The 27297-nt window shown below is 33.4% G+C and overlaps 2 protein-coding genes across 2 annotated transcripts; both read left to right on the plus strand.

The window, feature by feature from the left end:
* Window positions 1–6189: 6189 nt before the first annotated feature.
* On the plus strand, window positions 6190–9785 carry LOC143246183 (solute carrier family 23 member 1-like). Its single transcript, XM_076492395.1, has 3 exons — window positions 6190–6387; window positions 8323–8418; window positions 8765–9785. Exons 1-3 carry the CDS (start codon window positions 6333–6335, stop codon window positions 9028–9030), a joined length of 417 nt encoding a protein of 138 aa, XP_076348510.1. The 5' UTR covers window positions 6190–6332; the 3' UTR covers window positions 9031–9785.
* A 12030-nt stretch (window positions 9786–21815) lies between these two features.
* Window positions 21816–24664, plus strand: LOC143247901 (solute carrier family 23 member 1-like). Its single transcript, XM_076496451.1, has 3 exons — window positions 21816–22169; window positions 24105–24200; window positions 24546–24664. The coding sequence occupies exons 1-3, from the start codon at window positions 21935–21937 to the stop codon at window positions 24662–24664; spliced, it is 450 nt and encodes a 149-aa protein (XP_076352566.1). The 5' UTR covers window positions 21816–21934.
* The last annotated feature ends 2633 nt before the right edge of the window (window positions 24665–27297 follow it).

Below are 27297 nucleotides of genomic sequence, written 5' to 3' on the forward strand. Positions count from 1 at the left end.
CAGGACGCTCATCATCTTCAATGGACTGTCGACCATCCCAAAACGTTCATGCCACTTGAAACATGCCGTACGCTTCATAGCAACATCACCGTAAGCCGTGTTAAGCATAGCAAAAGTTTCAGTCGCAGATTTTCCAAGTTTAACATAAAATTTCACAGCAAGCCGTTGCTCCTTTAGGTCATTCATTCTGAAATCCGCCAAACTAAAAAAATCGCACTTCATTTAAAACCGCGTAGCTAATACACAAATGAAGATATCTGCAATCTGAAATGGCGTCGTAATCAGCTGATCTGTGCAAACCTAGCGACACCAAGCGGATTCCTCTGTAACCAACTGGAGCCGCGCAATTCAAACAGTCCGCGTTGTTTTTCAACAGACCTCGTATATATATTATACAACAGATGAGTTAAGAGTGTGAATACTTCGAACAATTTTAGATCTAAATGTGAATCGGTAAGGGTCAGGTGAACTTTCTTTAATATAGAGATCAAGGTCTGAAAATCTTGTGGTGGTGACAGATATGACGTTGAATGAAATATTGTGACCTGTGGTTTCAGAATGTGGATGAATGGATGGATGTGTGAGTTTAAATAGTAGATGGTAGACACTGTTTGAAAGTCTAGATGTTCACATACATCTCGTTTTGCCAATGTACGTGACCTTACTGCAGTACATGCTTAATTTGAGTGTAAACATTTTTTATTAAGGTAGAGAATTGTTTTTTTTTAATTGATAGGAATTCCAAACCCAAAAATGTAAAGGAGAGAATGAGGGGAAATGTACATTGTTTGGTGGCTGAAATTTGTTTATTGTAAATTGTAATCTTCGATTGTAAATCAGATTAATTTATTTGTATAAGATAAAATAAATAGAAGAAAGATTAAAAAATTATGTTCAACCATAATACGTTTTAAGAAGTTGAGGATAAAATTATTGACGTTGGCGTAGAGGGCGGTGAAAGTTCTTTCATGATAAATATATCTTAAAATATGCTTACTTTCTGATACCTAGGAAAGGTAAAAAATTATTTTCTTCAAGATCGAGTGTCAGTGTGATATGGAGATGTTGGGAATTAGGGTAAGAAAGAAACATAGCATAGTAAACGTGGCTTGATTATGAAGACAGGAAGAAAGTGTTATCAGTATAGTGTTTGTAAAAGACAGGTTTAAATTCACGTGGGCAGTTATCTAATCACTTGCGTTCATGATAGTACAAAACCTTATGGTTATTTTGATCCAGAAGGGATCCCATGGCGATTCAATCAACCGGTTACAAATGACGTCATAAAATAGTAATTCGTTTAACTTTCTGCAGGGAACAGGATGCTCCAGGAATTGTTTAAGGGTCAAATCAGATAATGTTTAATGTTTGTGAGAAAAAGTAGGTCTCCGATTAAATTTTAAGTTTCATCTAGGAATATTTAAATATTCAATATCAAAACTGGCCATAACATATTGATCAACAGAGAGGGATTTTAGCAAGGGATTTTAGGTAAAAGAATAAAAATAAATTTCTTCAAAGTGAGGGGTTTTAAGATGGAAACAATAAAAGTAGACAAGTTATAATTGCTAAAATAAGTAGCTTTAAACTTCAGAAGCCCTAGGATTTATACAGGTATCTAAACAGTTTTAAACAGAGGTACAATATCACAAAGACTAAAATCTAACAGCCGCTCAAAATCTCATTAGTAATCAGTCTATAAATCTGCTGATGTCTAAATAATGGAGAAATGCTGCTGTTTAAATACAATATAAACAAAACTAGATTACTTAAGGTCTACATATAACTCGGGTGATTTAAAATCATTAGCCCTTGAGAAAAGAGGAAGGAAACTCTCAGTAACTTACTCGTTTCGCCTACAGAAAAGATGATTGTCTAGCCTTGGATATCATGAATGAAGTGACAAACGTTTTTAAACGTCGAAAAACATATTTAAAGACCAATAAGAATGATTATAAGTCCGCGTGCAATAAGAGTAAGGAAGTGATTTGTTTACTTGAATGACTTTCTTTGTCCCAACTAAAATTAACATAAACAAAATCTGGACATGAATTATACTTGATAAGAAGTAGCAATCTTATAGTACTGCCCTGTATCACCTTCACTAGAAGATGTAAGATTTACCTAAAGAAACTTTTATGGAAAGATATAAAGAAAGTAGGTTAAACATAAATTATATTATTAATAAATACTCATTTATTTAAGCCTTGCATCAGCAAAAACTTGGAGAATTATATTTGCCAAAGATAAGTTTTACATTAATTATTAGTGATATAGGCTAATAAGGAACAGGTTGTAACAAGTAACTTTGGTTATTTGATGATCAGTGCTATAGCAATAAGCATTTAGATACCAATTATTGTTTTGTTCTTGTTGAATTTTCAGAACAATTTTCCTTCTTGTGCTGTTCTCACAGTATCTCCGAAACATTAATATTCCCGGATGTAGCTGCAGTAAAGAAAATGGATGGAAGATCAAACAGTTCCCATTTTTCAAGCTTTTCCAGTGGGTTTACATTTTAATCACGGTTCACGTATATTCCATTTTTCCATAAACATACACTAATACTTTAATTATAAATTTCTTTAGCTAAATATATAAAATCTCCAAATTAATGTCACAGCAACTTAAATCTTTTTGTTGCGATATTTGATCAAATCACGAATATTAAAATCAGGTTTGTGTTTTACAAGGTTTTCTCTCATACATTCTTGGAATCTTAAAATAGAAACCACAACAACTATATCACAAAACATGTGGTACAAAAACGAGATTATGCATATTTGTATTTTTTGTGGGTAATAAATATCACATCAGTATTTGGAACTACATATCCTTTAACATTATTATTATATACGGGCCAGCATGGCATGGTGCAGATGGAACTTGACACGGGTTTTGAGTGTCGCGGGTTTGATACCCCGGTCCACCAAACATTTTCGCCTTTCAATTTTGAAGTCCTTATAATGTCAAAATCAATCCAATTATTCCCTGATAAAAGAGTTTTCCAAGAGTTCGCTGTGGGTGGTGGTGACTAGTTGCCTTCTTTCTAATCTTTTATTGCTAAATTAGGGACAAACAGTGATGTGTTGTTTGGCGTGAAGATCGAAACAAACCAAATCAATAGTTATGTTCTACATATGTTTAACATTATATACACATTTACACTAAATTTTTCGTTACTGATTGAATAAAAGTGGATGTCCACCTCATTCTAGAAATTACTTATTTGTTTTTAAACATGACCCCTTTGTTTCTTGAGTGAGCATTATCTTTATGCTTATATATAAATCTAATTTCGCTCACAATACATTACAATTAATAATTTACTTGAACCAATTTTAATAAAAGTAAAATGCATAACGTTTAGAGCATTCTTTGTAATGCCAAGGAAATATAACTCCAATATTTCTTCCAGGTGTTGCTTACCATAATTACAGCGTGGGTAGTTTGTGCCATACTAACTGCTACTGGTGCCCTAGGACCAACCAATGCAGCGAGAACTGATCTCACTGTACAGACTATGTACTCCAGTCCCTGGTTCAGGTTCCCTTATCCAGGTAATCGGTTGCAGAAACTGATTTTTTATCATTCTATATAAAGGAGTTTAAGTTTCTCTTTCCCAGTTAGTAGCTTATAAAATTATCTTTTGGTCGATTTTTTTTAATAAGAACCAAGTTATCTGTTCAGTAATAAAGAATCAAGTTTCATTATGAAGTTCATCAGACAACTTAAAACCCTTATAAACTTATACTATCTTGAATTATAAGTTAGACTAATTAAACGCAAAATGTGAAAGATGTAGAAATGTTTTATGTTTTATTGTACATATACTTTGTTAAACTTGTTGATGTATATTTAACAATGTTACATTTGAGAAAAGGGAAGAGGAAATTTCTATAACAATTGACTCAAATTAACCATCACAAAAAACTCATGTATTGTACGTGTATGTTAGAACACGTCAACAAATATTCCATAAAGTGAATAAAATATGTTATGAAATTGAGAAAAATACTGATGAATGCTGAATGAAAACCAGGTTATGTTTGTGCCTTTTTGTATATCTTTAATTTTGTCTTTCAGGACAGTGGGGTTTACCAACAGTCAGTATTGGTGCAGTTTTGGAATATTTGCAGGAATATTAGCGTCGATAGTAGAATCAGTGGAGATTACTACGCATGCGCGCGACTAGCCTGTGCACCTCATCCTCCAACAAGCGCCATAAATCGTGGAATTTTGCGGAAGGAATTTCATGTATCATCTCGGAATTTGGGGATCTGGAGGCGTACTGACTTCATATAGTGAAAATATTGGAGCAATCGAGTAACAAAAGTATATCGAAGTTTCGTCTTTAAAATAATTTTGGTTCACCTTTATTGGTATATTGTTCTCCTTTGTGAAATGAAAGAAATATTACCTAAACCGATACTTATTTACTTTTACAATGATTTTAAATACTATGGTTGCTTTCTTGGACATACTATATTAATCTGAGATGCACACACAACTCAAAAAAATGAAAGGAACAAGTACATATATCTCACTATATTTTTTCATAACTAAATTTATGTATGAAAAACGTATCCGCTCGTCTACAATTGTATTTTTAAGCTGTCGAATGAAGTGTGAATCAACTCAAACGAAACTCACTTCATTCAAGGAGAATACAATTCAAGGTACCCAATATAAGGCTGTTAGGTGAAACTATGCATTCCTCAATAATTCTCTAAACAATCATCAACATGGATCTTTTGCGACTCGTTTTGTCAGTGTGTACCTTTATCTTGTGTACACAAGCAGTCAGGCTCCATCTGACAGAGAACGAGATGACCGGGTCTGTCCAGATGCTGGAGGATGGCCAGATCGAAAGTGGGTGGCACAGCGCGTCGATGTGTCACCAAGCTTTATCAATCGACTTTGGAGAAGCTACCAGGAGAAGAACTCTTATGGCAGGAGACCAGGTCAATGCCGTTATGGCTTCAAAACAGGCAGTGAGGACCGCTATATCGTGACTACTGCTCTGCGAGACAGGTTAGATCAGACTCGATTACTGCTAAATGACCTTCAGCTTTCCACTGGAACCCTTGTATAGACCCAAGCAATTCGCAATCGTCTGCACGAAGGAAGCCTCAGAGCCAGATGGCCTGCAAGAGGCTTTTCCTGACAGAGTGACATCCTGCAGCCAGGTTGAGTTTACTGGGCTGCACGTGGACTAGGAACTTCGTCAATGGGCCAATGTGCTGTAAACAGACGAGAGCAAGTTCACTGTGTCTCGTGATGATATACGTGCGAAAGTGAGGAGACGCTGAGGAGAGCGATTTTTCCTGTAACTTTGTGAAAGTCGACGTTTATGCAGGAGGTTCTGTAATGGTCTGAGCAGGCATATGCTTAGGTGTCCGCATGGACATACGCGACACGGGTTCTCTGAATGCACGACGATACAGAGACGACATTCTGGAACCCATTGTGAGGCTTTTGCCGGGCTGTCAGCAATGGATTCATTGTCATGCAGGTTATCGCGCGAGCTCACGTCGCCAGACTGTGTGTGAACTTCCTTGACGAAAAGGAATAGAGACTTTTGAGTAACCAGCCAGATCTTCAGATTTAAACTGATTGACATTGTTGGGATATGTTGTAGAGGCGTGTTAGTGAACGCCAGTACCTTCCTTAGAATGAACAGGAATTCTGACAAACACTGGTAGACAAGTGAGCTGCCATACCTCAAAATAACATTGATAGACTGATTCGAAGTGTGCCATATCAGTTTCAGGAGTGTGGAAGTCACACTAGATATTGAATGTTTCAAACATTTCTTGAATAAACACATGTAAACTGTTTAAAGTATTGTTTCATTGGGGTTATCAGGTTTGATGTTATTGGTAATTTTTTTAAATAATTATTCCTTCATGTTTTACCGTTCATCACACATTAAAGAATGGATGCAGATGGAACTGAAATGAGGAAAATTACCTAAAAAAATATTATCACATTTGAACTGAGATAAATTATATAAGAAAACGAACTTGTTCCTTTAATTTATGAGCACTTTACAAATAGTATAATCGTTAATACTTTAAAATGTTCGTAATTTTCTTACTTTTCTAACAATCAGGTGGCTAGTCGACGGGTTATTCAGTGTGGGGCTATTACAATGATGTTATTTGCTGTTTTGGGAAGTTTGAGCCTTCTTCAACACTATTCCTGTGCCCATTATTGGAGGAATCTTCTGTGTTACGTTTGCAATTGTAACGGGAGTTGGACTGTCTAATGTTCAATTTATCGACTTGCAGTCATCCAGGAATATTCTTATCCTTGGATTATCTTTATTTATGGGGATAACCATACCAAAATGGTTTAAGGGTCATCCAAATACTATTGATGTAGGTACGTACTATTTATTAATGTGATCGAAGTTTTATGAAGGAAGCGTGCATTATTTGTTTGGTTTGTTTTTAAGCTCAAATGTATGACGATCAGGGGAACCGAAATTCGATACCACTCGTATATTATGCTTGAAGTCAGGAAACTTGTAGAATTGTACCTGATATTTTAAATACTAATAAACCATCTTTTAAATAATACAGGTGGTTCAGAGCGCCATAAGAAATTAACAGTGATTTATCTAGCAAAATGAGGAAGAAGAAATTGAGTCATAATTTAAAGGGAATTTTGAAATGAAAACAACAACGCTGTTGGTAAGAGGGAAAAATACTTCAAGAAAGAAACTTTACAGGAGAACTCTTTTATTTTATGCCATTAAACAGTTCTTAATAAATTAGTTCTTTACGTCCTAACATAATTTAAATAAAATGTTTTCCAACAAATATAAAATAATAGAAAAATAACTGTTATAAAAAAAAGAATTGAACAAAACAATTCACATTTCCCGAATATGATGTTACTTATTTGGAAATTTCTCAAAAGCACAAAACTTGAATAACATTTTTTAGAAAAGAACGTGGTGTGGTTAACGCGTGTGTCGACTTACAAATCTGAAGGTCCAAGATTCTAGTTACAATATACATACGAACACATTGAGCAAGATGTGGTGGAGTTATAACTGTGACAGTCAAGTATTAATATTCGGCTAAGAAAAGCCGCACAGGCGGTGAGTGCTGTCAACTCTTTCTCCTCTTACCTATCAGAAATTTCAAATTAGAAAATGAATGTGGTCGAACCTTATGGTTCTCTAACCTGGTCAGTTCATGTATATTAAAATGTGTCATTCAAGTTGAAAATATTAATACTCACATTACGAAAATCTTTTTCATTTTCTTACTCCATACAAATACCGAAGTTTTAAAGTGTTAACACAAAGTATTATTAAAAAGAGAAATATTATAATTAAAATAGTATCCAGCATCTCATTTCTTCATGCAAGATATTTGTTCCAGAACACAATTATTCATTCCCTAAAAAAATTCCCTGGGCCTTCGCGTAGAGATACGAAGTAATCTTCAGACATAACATAATTATTGGAAATATATATTGAAGTAAATCTATATAAGAAATTTGTTGAATTTAATAGAAATACGTATAATTTATAAACGTCATCACAGTTACTGCCAAGGCAAATGAACCAGTTTTAATATTAACCTTACAAAAATGTTTATATTTTAAGGTTTTCTGATTATTAGAGAACCACTTTGCAAATTATTCTTTAAATAATAACAACAGGCAGATAAAGCTGAATGTATCTTGACATATTATTATAAAAATGACCTACTTATAAACTTTGGCATACCAGTTCAATGTACTTTTGAAACACATGAGTCAGCGAGAATGATATACAGTTTCACATCTCAACGCTCCACCTGGAGTACTAAAGATTTACGTTGTGTCTGTGTGTGTGTGCTTTCTTGTAGCAAAGACACATCAAACTGTCTGCGGATTCCACCAATGGAAGTCGAACCCCTTATTTTACCGTTGTAAATCCGTAGACTTACCGCAGACTTCACGTTGTGTTTACTGGCAGTGAGATTTATGGTTCACCAGTTGTAACAAGATAAACACACATACAGACATTGATTAGTAACCATTTAATATTCGATTTTCAGAGTGTTTGATATTTATTTTGTTTTTATATCTATGACTCGTTTTTTTTATGATTATTATATGTTTTTGATCAAATAAAAGTTTATAACTTCTTTGTTTTTTATCTCATGAACTACAGTCATGCTTTAAAGTGATGTAATATACTAAACTACAAAACAAACGTTTAGTACTTACTATCTTGTAGTACGCACTATGTACGATGGTGGCCATAAATAAAAACAGGAAAAACATGCACAACAAAAATTACAAATTTGTTTCGTTTAGGGAATGATGCAGCAAACCAACTCATCACAGTTCTCTTGAATACCAGTATGTTTATTGGTGGACTCATTGCGTTTGTTTTAGACAATTCCATACCAGGTAAGGAAACATTCCTTTGACAGTTTGTGAATAAACCGAACAAATTTCAACGTTGCAAGTAATTCCCTTAAAATATTATTTCATGTGTTTTTAAGTTACAAATATTCAACTATTCGGATTTTCCGAAGTAAAAATGTGATATATTATAATTTCATTGTTTGATTTCTTCGCGAAACATTTTGCAATATAAAATAATTTTTCTCAATGTCCACCCACTTATTCACTATTTATTTTTCTAACTTTATAACTTTGCTTTCGAGCAAATGAAATTAGGTTATAATACTACAATGTTATGTTTATTACAACTACTAGCAAACAATATTCCCTCTCAAAGTATTGATTTCAGGGACAGACGAAGAAAGAGGAGTTATCAGATGGAGAGAGCAAGGCCTTGAACATAATACGACTGAAGATGATCTGTTGACACTGTCGTCACCTTCAACCTATGACCTCCCGTTCGGCATGAATGTAATTAAAAGATACAAAATTTTTAAGTACATTCCCATCAGTCCAACATACGACCAGAATATTTTTCTTCGTAAAGTGAGACCATTATTTAAGAGATTTAAACCTAAAAATAATAATAATGATAACATTGATTCAGAAAAGTAACGACACTGTCTTCTTTAGTTTATTTACAACAGGTAACATATAAGTTAGTATAAACGTATAATTAGTTTGATACGATAAGACTTGGTTATTTTAATACATTTTATATTAGAACGTTTACTAATGTTACTAGGAAATATTCATAAACTGAAATATTATAATCATGTTTCTTTTAATGCAGATCAAAATATAATCAGTATTCGAGGTCATTGTACAACCCGCAGCGTGGTAGTTTTTGTCCCCTATTGTCCAGTTTAGGTGTATAATCACTTTAAACAAATACTTGACAAGATGTGTTGAAACCTTCGGCTGTTATAACTTGTACGAAAAATCGCTCTTGAACTACGACTGAAAATATTAAAGTTTAGAATTGTTAAATATGTTACGTAATGACGTATTTAATAAAGACTTGAGATTCTGTCAATATCTTACATCATCTAAATTTGTTATTCATAGAAAGAACTGTGAAACAAAACGTTATAATTTCCATCCTAGTAAAATATCTTCTTCCATATAAATACTACATTCATTGCGCTTTTGTTAGTACTACATTCGTAGTGTATGTTTCCTTATAGGTATTTTGATGTCCTGTATAAATCATATATCTACGCATATAACAACAAGTATTTGATTCGAATATTTAATTGTAAAGGAACAAATTAAAATTAACGTTTGCATATCAGTCAACTGATTCTTCAAAATGTTTGATTTGATTTTTTATATTTATTATCTACAAATCATACGAAATAAAAACCAAAATAACGTAAGAAAAATGTGGGATTGAAAGTATTTCAAATTATTTGATATATACCTAGTTCTATAGCCAATATAGTTCCACAACATCTATAACAAAATCTAATGAATGATTTCCTGCTTCAAAGACACACTTTATACCTATTAGGATTCCGTAACAATGGGGTCGTTGTTAGTATTATCCCCATATAAAACTAGCTTTTAAAGTCAAACAACTAGTTAAAATGTTTTGGTTTAACAGTTGAAAATTGAAACAGTATGTCCTATATTTTGCTTGTTTTGTTTTTGCTTTATAATATCATTTTGAAATGTAGTGTGCTTTTGAACAATAGAATAAGTTTAAACATCAACCGATCTTCGTTATTCAGTGAAACTGATTTCACTTTTAAGTAGTATGTTGTCTTTTTGTTCCATTTAATAAACTACTTTAAATATGAAACGAAATTTACTATAATAAAGATGTTTTGTATTCAGTTAATGCATTTGAACGATCGTTTGAAAATGTGAAATATTTTGAATATTTCGATTGAAAGAAGTAAATGTGTCACTGATATAAAAATTCATAAGTGACAGAAACTAAGATGTCAATGATGTGGATCTAGTAAACGTCTGAAACACAATTATAAGTCTTGTCATTTCTAATACTATGTTTATTCATAAACATTTAACCTGGACTGACTTGAGAAATCTACCGACTGGACGATTGTGGTTATGAAAAGTGTCCTCTATTATGTCGTACTTCTATCAACGGCTTCTAGATTCCTTAAATACAATAATTATTTACTCCTAGGAAGATTTAGCCACGAAACTACAAGAACAACAAACACCCACCATTAGAGAAAATGTTTAAAATTTTGTAACTAGATTTTGCAATAATTGTAATGCTCCTTTACTCGGTATTAGTATATAGTTTTCAGAACATTATTTAACATTAGTTACACTCATTTTTAGTATCATGTATTACGTTTTACATTGCAAAAACTATCAAAATAATATATTAAAATGACTATTAAAATCTTAGATTTTTTACTGATCCAACTAATACGAGAGAAAAAAGATTTGTAATATACACTTGTATTAAAATGTATTAATTATTAGATTTATAACGATATTGAACCAGTAGAATTTCATGCACTGTTCTAAATGGAATACCTTAAAGTGTAATATTGAATAACTACATTTGACAAGAGAGTGGTGGTGGGTTTCACGTTTTATAGCACAAACCAACTGGGCTATCTGCGCCAAACATCAGGTAAAAAGTTAAAAGTAAAGCAAAATTATTAAAATTCTAAAAAAAATGAATCAAGTTAAAACAAAACAAAGATTAATTTGAATTAAAATTTAAACAGCGTGAAATCCAATTTTTATATATAGTGTACAGCAGTAAGAGAGAAATGGGAATGGAATGATGGGTCGAGAGATGTTTGGCAAATATAAAGATCGAAGTTTTGAAGCATATATTAAACACAGTTGCAAACGACGAAGGTGTAGAGGGGGTTCATGTGATGTGCAAACTCTGGACTGAAGAAGTGCAGAAATCCCTTGTGCAGAACCAAAACTTTTAATTGTGAACAGGGTCCAACATTTTCATGGCAAACAGTTCTGGAGAGAGAAAGGTTAAAATCCTTTGCTGTGGTCCACATCAGTAAATGATTGAAGGCAGTCTGTAGCTGCCGCTCAGTATCCCTCATATTTGACGACTGGCATGAGATGTGGAAGTCGTCGACAAAGATACTGTTTGCAATTGTAGGGGGTAGTTGTGCACTGATGCCATTAATCTTTATAATGAAAATTGTCATACTCAAGACACAGCTCTGAATGACTCAAAGTACCTGTGGGAAAGAATAGGAAATTGTCGAACCCACACGGACCTGAAATCGCCGATGCATTGAGAAATGTCTAATAAAAATCAGTAAATCGACTCGCAACGTATACGAGTTTAGGTAACTACCTCCACGATGTATCATAAGCTTTATCAAGATCAAAAAATACAAAAACAAGATATCGTCGTTTGAGAAAGGTTTCCCTAATTGATGTTTCAAGTCGAATCAGATGGTCCATTGTGGAGCATTGTCTTTTGAACCCGCACTGAGTGAGTGAGAGGAACCAAAGAAGACAAGCATTAACCAGGAAGATGATATCGTGGGAAACGTGAAGAGGTTTTACGAGCACTCTGAGTAGCTGCCCGGATAATACAGTCCGTTGTTGCTGCTACACAGTCATCTATCGATAGCAGCATCAAGTTCTGAGAGAGTAGGTAAAGAAGGTCCGTTATCCCGGTCCAACTTCCATCGAGGCACGCTGATCGGATGGCATCAACCACTGCCAGTCTCTCTCCAAATGATAGGAAAGTGATCACTGCCCCGTGGATTACTGTCGAATGTCCAAGAAAAGTAAATGAAAAGTGAACAGAAGCAGATAGAAAGGTCTGTAGCAGCAAAATACTGACTAGGTACATGAAAATAAATATAAGAGCCAGTACTAAAGAGAAAAGACAGTGGTCCAAGAGCATATGCTTTATAATACGACCCTTCTCATCAATACTAGCACCACCCCAAGGTGATTATGTTAAAATCCCCCAGTAGTAAAAAGGGAAATGGTTACTGCTCAATGAGGGCATGAAGGTCTCACTGATTATAGATCTCTTCAATAGACAGGTAGAGAGAAGAAGTAATGATGTTACGACCCAAAAAAACACGGATCAACCAACAATACCATCCCACCATGCACTCGTCCATCACATGACCTGTCGTTTCTTTACAAGAGAAATTACTGAGGAATGACTGTATCAGCAAGTTTCAGAAACTTTTCTTATAATGAGAATGTAACCAGCCACGCTACAGAGTCGAACTGCGGTTATGAAAGTTGGCTCTGTCAGATTGTTTACTTGTTTGTATATTTGTTTAATTCGCATGATTACTAAAGTACGATTAGGCCTACAATTACCGAATCGAACTTTAGAATCTGGTTCAAGGAATACTTTTGGGTTGAAAAAGCAATAAAGAACGTCACATTCTGATCATTATATAATGTTACTACACAACCGAGCACGTAAAATTCTGAAATATAATACTATCCTCTTCTGGGTCTGTTTGGCTTTGAATATTGACGTGTTCATTTATATATCGTTTTAATATAGAACAAAAGAGACAAATGTAAATTACCTATTATTTATTTCTATTTGCTTTTAGTATTGACATTTTTACACGTTGCCAAACACTAACAAACACATACACACACATATATATATATTGAAAACATGTGGTGTCTGTCCGAGTATTCGTCTGTCTAATGTTTTAGTATTTTTAGATTACCTGTGAACTTTTGTTTCCCTCTCATCAGTATAATGTCAATGTGTCTCCGGATGCTGTCTGATATAATTATGGTTTTACCATTTCAGTAATAACTTTGTAACCATCTGATGTTGTTGGTTTTTTTTTTAAATATACCTCAAATAATTAATATTCAGAGATAAAGGTGAAACACACTAATTGATATTCATGATTATTTTTTTAAGTTTAAACCTTGAGAAGCTAGATAACGTATCAAAAAAAAGTATGTTGCCTGCGTAGTCGAAGTATCGAATTATTTTGATTTTTTGAATAAGCTTGGATTAGTTTCTGTAAACGTTAGTTTCATTTTATATCTTCACAAATCTTTTACTTTTTTTTCTTAACAAATTTTCTATCGAAATTCAAGTTGGTTCAAATAATATTCATTCTTTTGTCTCACTGGTGTATGAAATCATGTGTTACCTCTAAAATAATATATCAATGACCAAATGCAGTAGATACAAGTCATGAATCTAGTAAGATATATATATCTGTATTGTGAATCATAAATCCAGTAAAAACAAAACATCTGCAAGTACAGGGCTGACTACGTTACATTGAAACGATTTAGAATAGTCAATATATAGATAAATTCGTGTTGAGATTGGTGTTAATCAGAAATAAGTTTTAACTTTTTTTAGATTTAAGTAAGCAGGTTGAAACTATTTTAAAACTGATCAAATTTGTAACAGCTCTTTTCGATGCAAAGTATTCATATACTCATATCATAAAAATGTGTTTAGATGAAAAATTTAGAATTTCCAAGGTGGAAAAATCTGTTGGAAGTCATAAGGATCAGTTTTGAGCATGAGGACTATCTAGAAAAAGTCATGCAACAAGTCGTGCTCCAGCCATGTCCAGCAAAGTGCAATGTATTGCAACAGATCAGAATTCACAAACGATTACGTGGGAAAAAGTAATTCATGTATCTCAAACAACAATATGCAAAACATCAAAAAAGGTCAAGAGAGTAGATGTTCACCAAAATAAGGTTTCCAGTTATATCTTCTGTTCAATCGTCACATACTTCAAAGAGCTGGAGAATGATACGGTGTTGTATGGTATTTCATGCAAGGATATGCGAGTTAAACTGTTGGTCGTACCTTCTATTGATTTTTGGGCTATCAAAGTGTTGAATCTGGTACTAGGATCCCGTCCTCTTCATACAGTAGATAAAGTGTAAATAGCTAAAAGGCAATATAGTTGCATTATTTTGGATATAGCAGTCTTGAGGAAAAACCTTTTACAAATAATTTTAAACTGCAGGGTTACTGTCAAGGTGCAGATTCGTGGGATAGAGTATGACTGGACGTGGTGACGCTCGAAATTAGATTTAATATACTATTAGACATCTTTAGTATCGCATGTATGTCCAAATGTAAAATAATTTAATGAAAGCCTATGAATATCAATTGCAAAATGCAGTGTAATATTAGGTAATACATAGCATGCTATGTAATAATTCTAACTTATCACAATTGAACCCAAAAGTACACGAAAGGTTTAAGTTCAGTTAGAAATGTACTGAATCATTCGTAGACATTTTTCAAATTCAAATTTTCGCATAACTGCTTCACTCACAAACATTTTTGTCTCTCTTTGTATTTCACTTTCTCAAGCATTCAGCCATGGAAAGGTTACCCATGCTTTAAAGTATGTAATGAACTAAGAAAATACGCTTTACCCACTATTATAGATTTTAAATTTCAGTTTCTCAAACTTTATGAAGATCAGTCTACTATAAACTTACTCACTCTATAAACAAAAACCATCCAAGTCGATAAAAAAAAGGTCAGTCCTCAGTAGACCATATAAAGTAGTGTAATTCGACGTAAATGAATGGTTTAATATGTGGTAACTTTCTAAAATCAGAGTGAATCTATTTAATGTTATTGATAAATTATTATTGTTTATAAGATATATATATAAATATATAAAAACATTTTTTAGTTTCACATTAAACAGCAAAGTGTATTTGTTTAAACTTAAGCACTAACCTATACAATGGGCTATCTGTGCTCTACCGATCACGGCTATTGAAACTAGACTTCTAGTAGTACAATTCCACAGACACGGCGATTTGCCACCAGAAAACTGATTTACAAAAGACACTTCTTTTACTTGTTTATTTTCAAGCTCAAAGCGACACAACGGACTAACTGGACTGTGCTAATGATGTGTATAGAATCCAGTTTGTTTTCTGTGTTATAAGCCTTCAAACTTACCTCTGAGCCAATGAAGAGACTGATCTTCATAAAATTTGAGAAACACAAATTTAAAATCTATAATTATTAGTAATAATGACAATAAAGTTATTTTAGCTTGTAGTGGAAGAACTAAACTTATTTTTTACACATGATGCAACTGTTTGTTTGTTTTGGAATTTCGCGCAGAGCTACTTGATGGCTATCTACTCAAGCCTGGAGGCGTTATAACGTGACGGTCAATCCACTATTCGTTGGTAAAGAGTAGCCCAAGAGTTGGCGGTGGGTGGTGATGACTAGCTGCCTTTCCTCTCGTCTTACACTGCTAAATTAGGGACGGCTAGCACAGATAGCCCTCGAGTAGCTTCGTGCGAAATTCCAAAACAAACAAACAAATCTTTCAATTTCACTCCTTTGCGACGTGTTCAGTCAAGCAGAACATATGAAAAGAGACTACGTGACTTGTATCGAAACCAACTGATACCAGGTGTGTTTTGTTTGAGTATGTGTGTTTATGCAGAAGACACTTTTATGTTAAGCGTTATTTTACATATTTTATAAAATATCTATTGCCACAGCAATTGCATTAAAATTTGACAGTTAAAACATTATGGAAGTTTCCTTTTGCCTCTACATCTATGAGTACATGATACCAGTATTAATTCCTGTTTAGTTAGATGTGTAACTGGACTGTTGTATTTTAAGAAGAGAAGTTGCTTTTTTTTTTCCTCTTTATATTATCCAGCTTTGGCGAGTGAAGCAACGTATGGCTAAGCATAAAAATTAATGTATAGGCGTTTTTCTCGCATGCGCACTGAACAAGTTAAGTCATACCTGTGCGATGAATATCTAATATTATGGTAAAACTTTATGTCTTTGGACGTATCTCTTCCTTAACGAGCTGACTGTTTCAGGTCAAATGGCCCGGCATGGCCAAGCGCGTAAGGCGTGCGACTCGTAATCCGAGGGTCGCGGGTTCGCGCCCGCGTCGCGCTAAACATGCTCGCCCTCCCAGCCGTGGGGGCGTATAATGTGACGGTCAATCCCACTTTTCGTTGGTAAAAGAGTAGCCCAAGAGTTGGCGGTGGGTGGTGATGACTAGCTGCTTTCCCTCTAGTCTTACACTGCTAAATTAGGGACGGCTAGCACAGATAGCCCTCGAGTAGCTTTGTGCGAAATTCCAAACAAACAAAGTTTCAGGTCAAATTTAGCATGTTAACTTAGTAGACTATATATAAACAAATTCTTGTTAAACATTTCACATACTGAAAAATAAAAATATTCTACTGAATAGCTCATATATCGTTACTACAATAGCTATTGTAAATAAAAACTCACACCACAACAAAATTCCATACGTCAAAGACTGTAAATAAAGTTTGAGTGTTTTGACTTGTTTCTAAAAAAAATAAAATAAAATATCCAGCTACAATGTTAAGATTTAAGATATTGCTACAATTTTCGTAAGAAGATATTTTCTGATACACACATTTTAACTTTTGGTTCATACTAGAATTAGATTAAGGATTTAAACTTGGATTAAACGCGTATTGAATAATTAAAATACTTTTAGAATAATTTCTACTTCTTGACGTAAAATATAGTTTTCCGTAGAAGAAAATTTAAAATTATTGTGTCAACCGTACCAAATCCGGACAGTAGAAATATTGACCACATCTTTACTGTAAAATGGGTTGCTTTGAAAAAGATCTGACGCAACTGGTTTTCCATTTCTGCGAATTTTCTCGTTTTGACTTCTACACTTCCTCACTTATCATTAATGACTTTTCTGTCTAACACCGGATTTTTTGTACAATGAACGTTTTTGAAAATCCTGGTAGAAATTTTCCTTCTTCTTGGCAAATTTGTCCAAGTTTTCAAAGACAAAAATAAGGCTATAAAGTGCAGTCTCCTTAAAACAACTTAAAAACGTTTTTGAAAGAAGACATTTTAACTGTATTAGAAGAACTTCAAAAAGAAAGTCCATTATGGACTTGTAAATCTTCACCAAGGGCAGAGCTGGGCATTCAAACTGTCGTTAAAAAAATGTCAAATTCGTCATCCACTCAATTATTATAAATTTGTTTTCGTTTTTTTGTGTCTCGAAGGGTAAATGTTTCCTTGTCATTCATATATGACCATTTAGTTATTCGCCCTTGTTATAGCTAGAATTTTATCATTGCATAATTTCGTACCTAACATGTGTGGTCATTTTCCCAGGATGGCGTCTATATTTCTATACCTATACATGCAGTCGTAACATATGGTAATAAACACGTACAGTAAAACGTGATTGTATCATTTTCTCTCGCTTCATATTCATTTCTCCAGTTTTTTTGTAGGGAGGTATGAGTTTAACCAGTTCATTGCTGTCGAATTTGTTGTGGTTGTTATATTAAAAAAACAAAGATCTGCTCAAAATAAATAATTTCTAAACCCTGGTCTATTTACCATAACAAATCGCCATGTTTGCTTTCACAAATAACCAAACACTGTTTTGTTTGTTTTCAATTAAGCACAAAGCTAAACAATGGGCTACGTCTGCTTTGCCACACCTGGGTGTCGAAATCCGGTTTCTAGCAGTGTGAGTCTGCAGACATACCGCTTTGACACTGGAGAACCATAAACACTGACTTAAATGGTATGTGACATCTGATAAGTAGAACCTAAACAGAAAAAGCAGTTATCTGTGTTTGAATGTTCTATGACTTTTCCAGAGAGCTAGTACACTAAAAGGAAGAAAATTATGTAAGTACGTTAGATACAAAAATCAAAATCATATAAAATTCAGTATATTTATCTTGATTTGACGAAGAATGTCAGTATTTTTTGAAGTGGATTTCTTTGATAAAGATGTCCTATCTAAAATAAAGGATGTAAACTCAGAACTTTCAACATTTTTCTTAGCTTAATTATAAACAAGCCAAGTAACCCTAATATCTTAGGAAGTTTTACCGAAAATTACAGATTTAAGAAATAAGTGTATTTTTTTTAAAATGAGGAATAACATTCCATCATGAGATTAATAGTTTCGTCACAATCGCTTAGATTAATAGCTACGTGACATCCTGTAATATTACATTCATTGCTTCCTCCATCTCGTTACAGCTCAAGAACACACTACATGAAACTCTCTTATATGCGATTCAGTCAACAGGTAGGTGTACTAAGAGAGAAAGGTAGGATTTCTTTTTGTGATCAGTATACCACATCCAGATATTTACCTGTTACATCTTGGAGTGACTTGTGAATAGTTTCGAGTTTCAGGTAATATAATAAAATTTTATTTATTTATATGTGGCAAATCACTAACATTAAACTACTACACAATACGCTTATATGACGTAGTAACCGTGTTAAATAATACAATTACAGAAACCATTAGAGCTTTCTGCAGAATTATCATCTCACAGAATGTCTTTGAATTGTAGTTTCGTGGAAAAATAATTTAACGTAGAAAAATTGTACTAGTCTTCCCTTAAATTTTCAGAGCAATTGTAGAAAAACGGCCTAACTGACCGTCCTCCATAATATTATTTGGAAAAAGGAAAGATGTTTCTCACTAAACACTAAGATTGATATATTTCTAAAAAGTTTTAAGATATCCTGAAATGCAAATATACGTATATATATGTATGTGTGTAAGGAGAGAGCTTGTCTAACTTGCCCTATAACTTCATTCTAAGTTTAAATTTTTATTCGTATATTTCTAAATTCTGAATTTGAATGTATTTTTGTTGACGCATGTTCTGATGGTTTTTAAATCCGTCGAAATAGGTGATAACAAGTAACGTAAGAAAGTATCCTCAAAAATATGATAATTTAGGGTGATCATACTCATTACCACAAAATAAAATTATATATATTTCCCAGTAAGTATAAAGTACGTGAATTAACAAATTGGACCTAATGAGTCGAAGTGGTTATGGCGTTCTGCTTTTAATCTGTGGGTCGTGAATTCTAATCCCCGTCCCACGAAACACGTTCACCTTTTAGCCGTAGAGGGCGCTATAAAATGACGGTCAATCCAATTATTTGCTGGCAAAAGAGCAGTCAAAATTTAGCAGTGAGTGATGATGACTATCTGCCTTCTCTCTGTTATTTCACTACTAGATTAAGGACAGCTAGCGTAGATAACGCTCTTGTAACTTTGCGCAAAATTCAAAAGAAACCAAATTAAGAAATCTATGAAATAGATTTTCTGTATTTAAAACAGTAGAACATGCTACGTATCTTAATGTGGTATTATTAGCTGATTGTGAGGGTTCAAGGAGATCACGTTTGCTTTTCTGGTGATTATCTTATTTTCAGGTTTCAATTTATCCTTCTCAGCTTATCGGCCTGGCATGGTCAAGCGCGTAAGGCGTGCGACTCGTAATCCGAGGGTCGCGGGTTTGAGCCCGCGTCGCGCTAAACATGCTCGCCCTCCCAGCCGTGGGGGCGTATAATGTTACGGTCAATCCCACTATTCGTTGGTAAAAGAGTAGCCCAAGAGTTGGCGGTGGGTGGTGATGACTAGCTGCCTTCCCTCTAGTCTTACACTGCTAAATTAGGGACGGCCACCACAGATAGCCCTCGAGTAGCTTTGTGCGAAATTCCAAAACAAATTCTCAGCTTATCCACTTTCTTACATTACTTTTTTAGCTACTTCGACACATTTTAAAACCATCAGAACATGCGTCAACAAAAATACATTCAAATTCAGAATTTATAAATAAAAACATAAAATTTAAACTAAGAATGAAACGAACTGCTGTGAATTTATAAGTTTGTTTTAATATTTAATATTAATATGTTTATATGACACTTGGGGGCAAGACCTGATTCATCAATGTATTTTAATATAAACTTTATGATATTTTTGCAGTAGTCTATTTTCAGAGTATGCTAATACAATTCTAATAATTTCATCATTGTTTAGTTTAATGCATAAACCCTTGTTAATTACAATTTTTATTTTTGTATATCTCTGTATGTTATTGCTTGAACGTCTTTGTGGGTATCTGTGTTGTGAGCTTTAATTTTCTGTAACGCACTACGTGTGTGTGACTGGGATTCGAAACCGCGATCCAAAGAATATGAATCCAATTAAATGTAACGATCTGTTGAAAAAATTACTATAAACACCAGTGCTAGTGCATTGCACTATAAGGAATTGCACTCACTAACACGATAATTCACCTTTCCATACATGTATTAATTAATATAATTTTCACCAGATTTTATACATCTGGTAGCTGTGGACCGTGACGTGCCAGGTTACTGTTGGTGTTGTTGACTGGATTATGCCTTCTTCAGAACAGTAGGCATGAGTCGTAGAGTCATAATCCACAGTAGCATGCACAAGGAGAATATTATTACATGCATTCTTCCCAAGTGTCTAATGGAGCTGCTTATGATCCTTACATTATGTTATTTTTGGAATATAGCTTCTGTTTTTGTACAGTTTGAAACGAATGTTCCGTGCTTGATGGCATTACAAGACAAAGGTGTCAGTGTTGTCCCAGACCAACACTGTATTATGATGATTAGCCAACCTGACGACAGTTTGGATAATTGAGATATCCTCATTTGATCTGGCACATAGCTTCACGCAACCCTCTAGTTGGCACTGTTCAACAAGAACTTGTCTTTCCTTAATGTGCACGCCATGTTTCTTGTGAAATACATTGTGGGTCTTATATCATCCGTATATCGTCTTGTATGAACCCCATCCAGTTTCATAAGATAAAACCACCATCAATTTCGTACAGAACACTGCCAGGCAGGTTATTTTCCACTTCATATAGCATAAAGCTATACAAAGGGCTTTTGTGCTATGCCCACCACATTTATCAGAACTGGGTATTAATATTGTATGAGTTCAACCATTATGAATGGTTCTCTGAATGCACGACGATACAGAGACGACATTCTGGAACCCATTGTGAGGCTTTTTGCCGGGGCTGTCAGCAATGGATTCATTGTCATGCAGGTTATCGCGCGAGCTCACGTCGCCAGACTGTGTGTGAACTTCCTTGACGAAAAAGGAATAGAGACTTTTGAGTAACCAGCCAGATCTTCAGATTTAAATCCGATTGGACATTGTTGGGATATGTTGTAGAGGCGTGTTAGTGAACGCCAGTACCTTCCTTAGAATGAACAGGAATTCTGACAAACACTGGTAGACATGTGAGCTGCCATACCTCAAAATAACATTGATAGACTGATTCGAAGTGTGCCATATCAGTTTCAGGAGTGTGGAAGTCACACTAGATATTGAATGTTTCAAACATTTCTTGAATAAACACATGTAAACTATTTAAAGTATTGTTTCATTGGGGTTATCAGGTTTGATGTTATTGGTAATTTTTTAAAATAATTATTCCTTCATGTTTTACCGTTCATCACACATTAAAGAATGGATGCAGATGGAACTAAAATGAGGAAAATTACCTAAAAAAATATTATCACATTTGGAACTGAGATAAATTATATAAGAAAACGAACTTGTTCCTTTAATTTATGAGCACTTTACAAATAGTATAATCGTTAATACTTTAAAATGTTCGTAATTTTCTTACTTTTTCTAACAATCAGGTGGCTAGTCGACGGGTTATTCAGTGTGGGGCTATTACAATGATGTTATTTGCTGTTTTTGGGAAGTTTGGAGCCTTCTTCAACACTATTCCTGTGCCCATTATTGGAGGAATCTTCTGTGTTACGTTTGCAATTGTAACGGGAGTTGGACTGTCTAATGTTCAATTTATCGACTTGCAGTCATCCAGGAATATTCTTATCCTTGGATTATCTTTATTTATGGGGATAACCATACCAAAATGGTTTAAGGGTCATCCAAATACTATTGATGTAGGTACGTACTATTTATTAATGTGATCGAAGTTTTATGAAGGAAGCGTGCATTATTTGTTTGGTTTGTTTTTTAAGCTAAAATGTATGACGATCAGGGGAACCGAAATTCGATACCACTCGTATATTATGCTTGAAGTCAGGAAACTTGTAGAATTGTACCTGATATTTTAAATACTAATAAACCATCTTTTAAATAATACAGGTGGTTCAGAGCGCCACAAGAAATTAACAGTGATTTATCTAGCAAAATGAGGAAGAAGACATTGAGTCATAATTTAAAGGGAATTTTGAAATGAAAACAACAACGCTGTTGGTAAGAGGGAAAAATACTTCAAGAAAGAAATTTTACAGGAGAACTCTTTTATTTTATGCCATTAAACAGTTCTTAATAAATTAGTTCTTTACGTCCTAACATAATTTAAATAAAAATGTTTTCCAACAAATATAAAATAATAGAAAAATAACTGTTATAAAAAAAAGAATTGAACAAAACAATTCACATTTCCCGAATATGATGTTACTTATTTGGAAATTTCTCAAAAGCACAAAACTTGAATAACATTTTTTAGAAAAGAACGTGTTGTGGTTAACGCGTGTGTCGACTTACAAATCTGAAGGTCCAAGATTCTAGTTACAATATACATACGAACACATTGAGCAAGATGTGGTGGAGTTATAACTGTGACAGTCAAGTATTAATATTCGGCTAAGAAAAGCCGCACAGGCGGTGAGTGCTGTCAACTGTTTCTCCTCTTACCTATCAGAAATTTCAAATTAGAAAATGAATGTGGTCGAACCTTATGGTTCTCTAACCTGGCCAGTTCATGTATATTAAAATGTGTCATTCAAGTTGAAAATATTAATACTCACATTAGGAAAATCTTTTTCATTCTCTTACTCCATACACATACCGAAGTTTTAAAGTGTTAACACAAAGTATTATTAAAAAGAGAAATATTATAATTAAAATAGTATCCAGCATCTCATTTCTTCATGCAAGATATTTGTTCCAGAACACAATTATTCATTCCGTAAAAAAATTCCCTGGGCCTTCGCGTAGAGATACGAAGTAATCTTCAGACATAACATAATTATTGGAAATATATATTGAAGTAAATCTATATAAGAAATTTGTTGAATTTAATAGAAATACGTATAATTTATAAACCACATCACAGTTACTGCCAAGGCAAATGAACCAGTTTTAATATTAACCTTACAAAAATGTTTATATTTTAAGGTTTTCTGATTATTAGAGAACTACTTTGCAAATTATTCTTTAAATAATAACAACAGGCAGATAAAGCTGAATGTATCTTGACATATTATTATAAAAATGACCTACTTATAAACTTTGGCATACCAGTTCAATGTACTTTTGAAACACAAGAGTCAGCGAGAATGATATACAGTTTCACATCTCAACGCTCCACCTGGAGTACTAAAGATTTACGTTGTGCCTGTGTGTGTGTGCTTTCTTGTAGCAAAGACACATCAAACTGTCTGCGGATTCCACCAATGGAAGTCGAACCCCTTATTTTACCGTTGTAAATTCGTAGACTTACCGCAGACTTTACGTTGTGTTTACTGGCAGTAAGATTTATGGTTCACCAGTTGTAACAAGATAAACACACATACAGACATTGATTAGTAACCATTTAATATTCGATTTTCAGAGTGTTTGATATTTATTTTGTTTTTATATCTATGACTCGTTTTTTATGATTATTATATGTTTTTGATCAAATAAAAGTTTATAACTTCTTTGTTTTTTATCTCATGAACTGCAGTCATGCTTTAAAGTGATGTAATATACTAAACTACAAAACAAACGTTTAGTACTTACTATCTTGTAGTACGCACTATGTACGATGGTGGCCATAAATAAAAACAGGAAAAACGTGCACAACAAAAAATACAAATTTGTTTCGTTTAGGGAATGACGCAGCAAACCAACTCATCACAGTTCTCTTGAATACCAGTATGTTTATTGGTGGACTCATTGCGTTTGTTTTAGACAATTCCATACCAGGTAAGGAAACATTCCTTTGACAGTTTGTGAATAAACCGAACAAATTTCAACGTTGCAAGTAATTCCCTTTAAATATTATTTCATGTGTTTTTAAGTTACAAATATTCAACTATTCGGATTTTCCGAAGTAAAATGTGATATATTATAATTTCATTGTTTGATTTCTTCGCGAAACATTTTGCAATATAAAATAATTTTTCTCAATGTCCACCCACTTATTCACTATTTATTTTTCTAACTTCATAACTTTGCTTTCGAGCAAATGAAATTAGGTTATAATACTACAATGTTATGTTTATTACAACTACTAGCAAACAATATTCCCTCTCAAAGTATTGATTTCAGGGACAGACGAAGAAAGAGGAGTTATCAGATGGAGAGAGCAAGGCCTTGAACATAATACGACTGAAGATGATCTGTTGACACTGTCGTCACCTTCAACCTATGACCTCCGTTCGGCATGAATGTAATTAAAAGATACAAAATTTTAAGTACATTCCCATCAGTCCAACATACGACCAGAATATTTTTCTTCGTAAAGTGAGACCATTATTTAAGAGATTTAAACCTAAAAATAATAATAATGATAACATTGATTCAGAAAAGTAACGACACTGTCGTCTTTAGTTTATTTACAACAGGTAACATATAAGTTAGTATAAACGTATAATTAGTTTGATACGATAAGACTTGGTTATTTTAATACATTTTATATTAGAACGTTTACTAATGTTACTAGGAAATATTCATAAACTGAAATATTATAATCATGTTTCTTTTAATGCAGATCAAAATATAATCAGTATTCGAGGTCATTGTACAACCCGCAGCGTGGTAATTTTGTCCCCTATTGTCCAGTTTAGGTGTATAATCACTTTAAACAAATACTTGACAAGATGTGTTGAAACCTTCGGCTGTTATAACTTGTACGAAAAATCGCTCTTAAACTACGACTGAAAATATTAAAGTTTAGAATTGTTAAATATGTTACGTAATGACGTATTTAATAAAGACTTGAGATTCTGTCAATATCTTACATCATCTAAATTTGTTATTCATAGAAAGAACTGTGAAACAAAACGTTATAATTTCCATCCTAGTAAAATATCTTCTTCCATATAAATACTACATTCATTGCGCTTTTGTTAGTACTACATTCGTAGTGTATGTTTCCTTATAGGTATTTTGATGTCCTGTATAAATCATATATCTACGCATATAACAACAAGTATTTGATTCGAATATTTAATTGTAAAGGAACAAATTAAAATTAACGTTTGCATATCAGTCAACTGATTCTTCAAAATGTTTGATTTGATTTTTTATATTTATTATCTACAAATCATACGAAATAAAAAACCAAAATAACGTAAGAAAAAATGTGGGATTGAAAGTATTTCAAATTATTTGATATATACCTAGTTCTATAGCCAATATAGTTCCACAACATCTATAACAAAATCTAATGAATGATTTCCTGCTTCAAAGACACACTTTATACCTATTAGGATTCCGTAACAATGGGGTCGTTGTTAGTATTATCCCCATATAAAACTAGCTTTTAAAGTCAAACAACTAGTTAAAATGTTTTGGTTTAACAGTTGAAAATTGAAAGCGTATGTCCTATATTTTGCTTGTTTTGTTTTTGCTTTATAATATCATTTTGAAATGTAGTGTGCTTTTGAACAATAGAATAAGTTTAGACATCAACCGATCTTCGTTATTCAGTGAAACTGATTTCACTTTTAAGTAGTATGTTGTCTTTTTGTTCCATTTAATAAACTACTTTAAATATGAAACGAAATTTACTATAATAAAGATGTTTTGTATTCAGTTAATGCATTTGAACGATCGTTTGAAAATGTGAAATATTTTGAATATTTCGATTGAAAGAAGTAAATGTGTCACTGATATAAAAAATTCATAAGTGACAGAAACTAAGATGTCAATGATGTGGATCTAGTAAACGTCTGAAACACAATTATAAGTCTTGTCATTTCTAATACTATGTTTATTCATAAACATTTAACCTGGACTGACTTGAGAAATCTACCGACTGGACGATTGTGGTTATGAAAAGTGTCCTCTATTATGTCGTACTTCTATCAACGGCTTCTAGATTCCTTAAATACAATAATTATTTACTCCTAGGAAGATTTAGCCACGAAACTACAAGAACAACAAACACCCACCATTAGAGAAAATGTTTAAAATTTTGTAACTAGATTTTGCAATAATTGTAATGCTCCTTTACTCGGTATTAGTATATAGTTTTCAGAACATTATTTAACATTAGATACACTCATTTTTAGTATCATGTATTACGTTTTACATTGCAAAAACTATCAAAATAATATATTAAAATGACTATTAAAATCTTAGATTTTTTACTGATCCAACTAATACGAGAGAAAAAAAGATTTGTAATATACACTTGTATTAAAATGTATTAATTATTAGATTTATAACGATATTGAACCAGTAGAATTTCATGCACTGTTCTAAATGGAATACCTTAAAGTGTAATATTGAATAACTACATTTGACAAGAGAGTGGTGGTGGGTTTCACGTTTTATAGCACAAACCAACTGGGCTATCTGCGCCAAACATCAGGTAAAAAGTTAAAAGTAAAGCAAAATTATTAAAATTCTAAAAAAAATGAATCAAGTTAAAACAAAACAAAGATTAATTTGAATTAAAATTTAAACAGCGTGAAATCCAATTTTTATATATAGTGTACAGCAGTAAGAGAGAAATGGGAATGGAATGATGGGTCGAGAGATGTTTGGCAAATATAAAGATCGAAGTTTTGAAGCATATATTAAACACAGTTGCAAACGACGAAGGTGTAGAGGGGGTTCATGTGATGTGCAAACTCTGGACTGAAGAAGTGCAGAAATCCCTTGTGCAGAACCAAAACTTTTAATTGTGAACAGGGTCCAACATTTTCATGGCAAACAGTTCTGGAGAGAGAAAGGTTAAAATCCTTTGCTGTGGTCCACATCAGTAAATGATTGAAGGCAGTCTGTAGCTGCCGCTCAGTATCCCTCATATTTGACGACTGGCATGAGATGTGGAAGACGTCGACAAAGATAC

Source organism: Tachypleus tridentatus, chromosome 3, assembly GCF_004210375.1.
Source record: "Tachypleus tridentatus isolate NWPU-2018 chromosome 3, ASM421037v1, whole genome shotgun sequence".
Classification (NCBI taxonomy): domain Eukaryota; kingdom Metazoa; phylum Arthropoda; class Merostomata; order Xiphosura; family Limulidae; genus Tachypleus; species Tachypleus tridentatus.

Bases quoted from the DNA above. Each gene is read 5' to 3' on its own strand.
- LOC143246183 (XM_076492395.1), top strand. From the start codon at position 6,333: ATGGGGATAACCATACCAAAATGGTTTAAGGGTCATCCAAATACTATT. The intron at 6,388-8,322 runs GTACGTACTATT...TGTTTCGTTTAG, and splicing joins TCCAAATACTATTGATGTAG to GGAATGATGCAGCAAACCAA. The intron at 8,419-8,764 runs GTAAGGAAACAT...TATTGATTTCAG, and splicing joins TTTAGACAATTCCATACCAG to GGACAGACGAAGAAAGAGGA.
- LOC143247901 (XM_076496451.1), top strand. From the start codon at position 21,935: ATGATGTTATTTGCTGTTTTTGGGAAGTTTGGAGCCTTCTTCAACACT. The intron at 22,170-24,104 runs GTACGTACTATT...TGTTTCGTTTAG, and splicing joins TCCAAATACTATTGATGTAG to GGAATGACGCAGCAAACCAA. The intron at 24,201-24,545 runs GTAAGGAAACAT...TATTGATTTCAG, and splicing joins TTTAGACAATTCCATACCAG to GGACAGACGAAGAAAGAGGA.